Genomic DNA, 673 nt, shown 5'->3' on the forward strand with positions numbered 1-673 from the left:
CCCCACACCCCTCCAACCCCGAAGATCAACAACGACCGTGATGTGGGTGACCTCCTCAAGCTGGTCTTCCTGCCAGACTACAACGTGTCCATGGCCGAGTACCTCATCCCCGGTGCGCGCGCACGCGCGCGTGCGTGTGTGCGTGTGTGTGTGTGTGTGTGGTTTTTGTGCGCATGCGCACATGACTGTGTGTTTGGGTCGGCACAATGCGAGGGGTGCAACAAAGGGGCTCTCTTTCTTGAAGGCAGTTGGTGGCCGCTCCACGCATATCCATAGACCTCTCCAGAGGAGCGCGGCGTCTGGCGCCTCAATGTCTGCCCGTCTCCCCCACCTTCCGCCTGTCCCCGCAGCGTCGGAGCTGAGCCAGCAGATCAGCACTGCGGGCACTGAGGCCAGCGGCACCGGGAACATGAAGTTCCAGATGAACGGGTGGGGACCCGTTGTTGGTCGCGCCATTCGTGGGCCTGATGCGCCACGCCAGGCCAGCGTTGTGCTGCAGGCACATACGCTCGACAAAGGGCCTGGCGGTGGCAGCCTGTAGAACCGCCCCGCTGCACGCCGCGCGTCCCAGCCGCCGCGCCGGCGACGTCACGGGCGCCCCGTGGCGCGGCTCCCTCTCCAGGGGCCCAGCCCCTCAGCCCACCATTTGCGGCCCTGATCCAGCGCGCCCCCC

The 673-nt window shown here is 66.4% G+C and overlaps 1 protein-coding gene across 1 annotated transcript; it reads left to right on the plus strand.

Moving 5' to 3' along the window:
• Window positions 1-90: 90 nt before the first annotated feature.
• On the plus strand, window positions 91-541 carry MNEG_16645 (hypothetical protein; the record flags this gene model as incomplete). The annotated part of the gene is made up of 2 exons (XM_014034884.1): window positions 91-112; window positions 351-541. 2 exons carry the CDS (start codon window positions 91-93, stop codon window positions 539-541), a joined length of 213 nt encoding a protein of 70 aa, XP_013890338.1.
• Window positions 542-673: the final 132 nt, after the last annotated feature.

This window comes from Monoraphidium neglectum (assembly GCF_000611645.1).
Source record: "Monoraphidium neglectum strain SAG 48.87 unplaced genomic scaffold scaffold06625, whole genome shotgun sequence".
NCBI classification, from domain to species: domain Eukaryota; kingdom Viridiplantae; phylum Chlorophyta; class Chlorophyceae; order Sphaeropleales; family Selenastraceae; genus Monoraphidium; species Monoraphidium neglectum.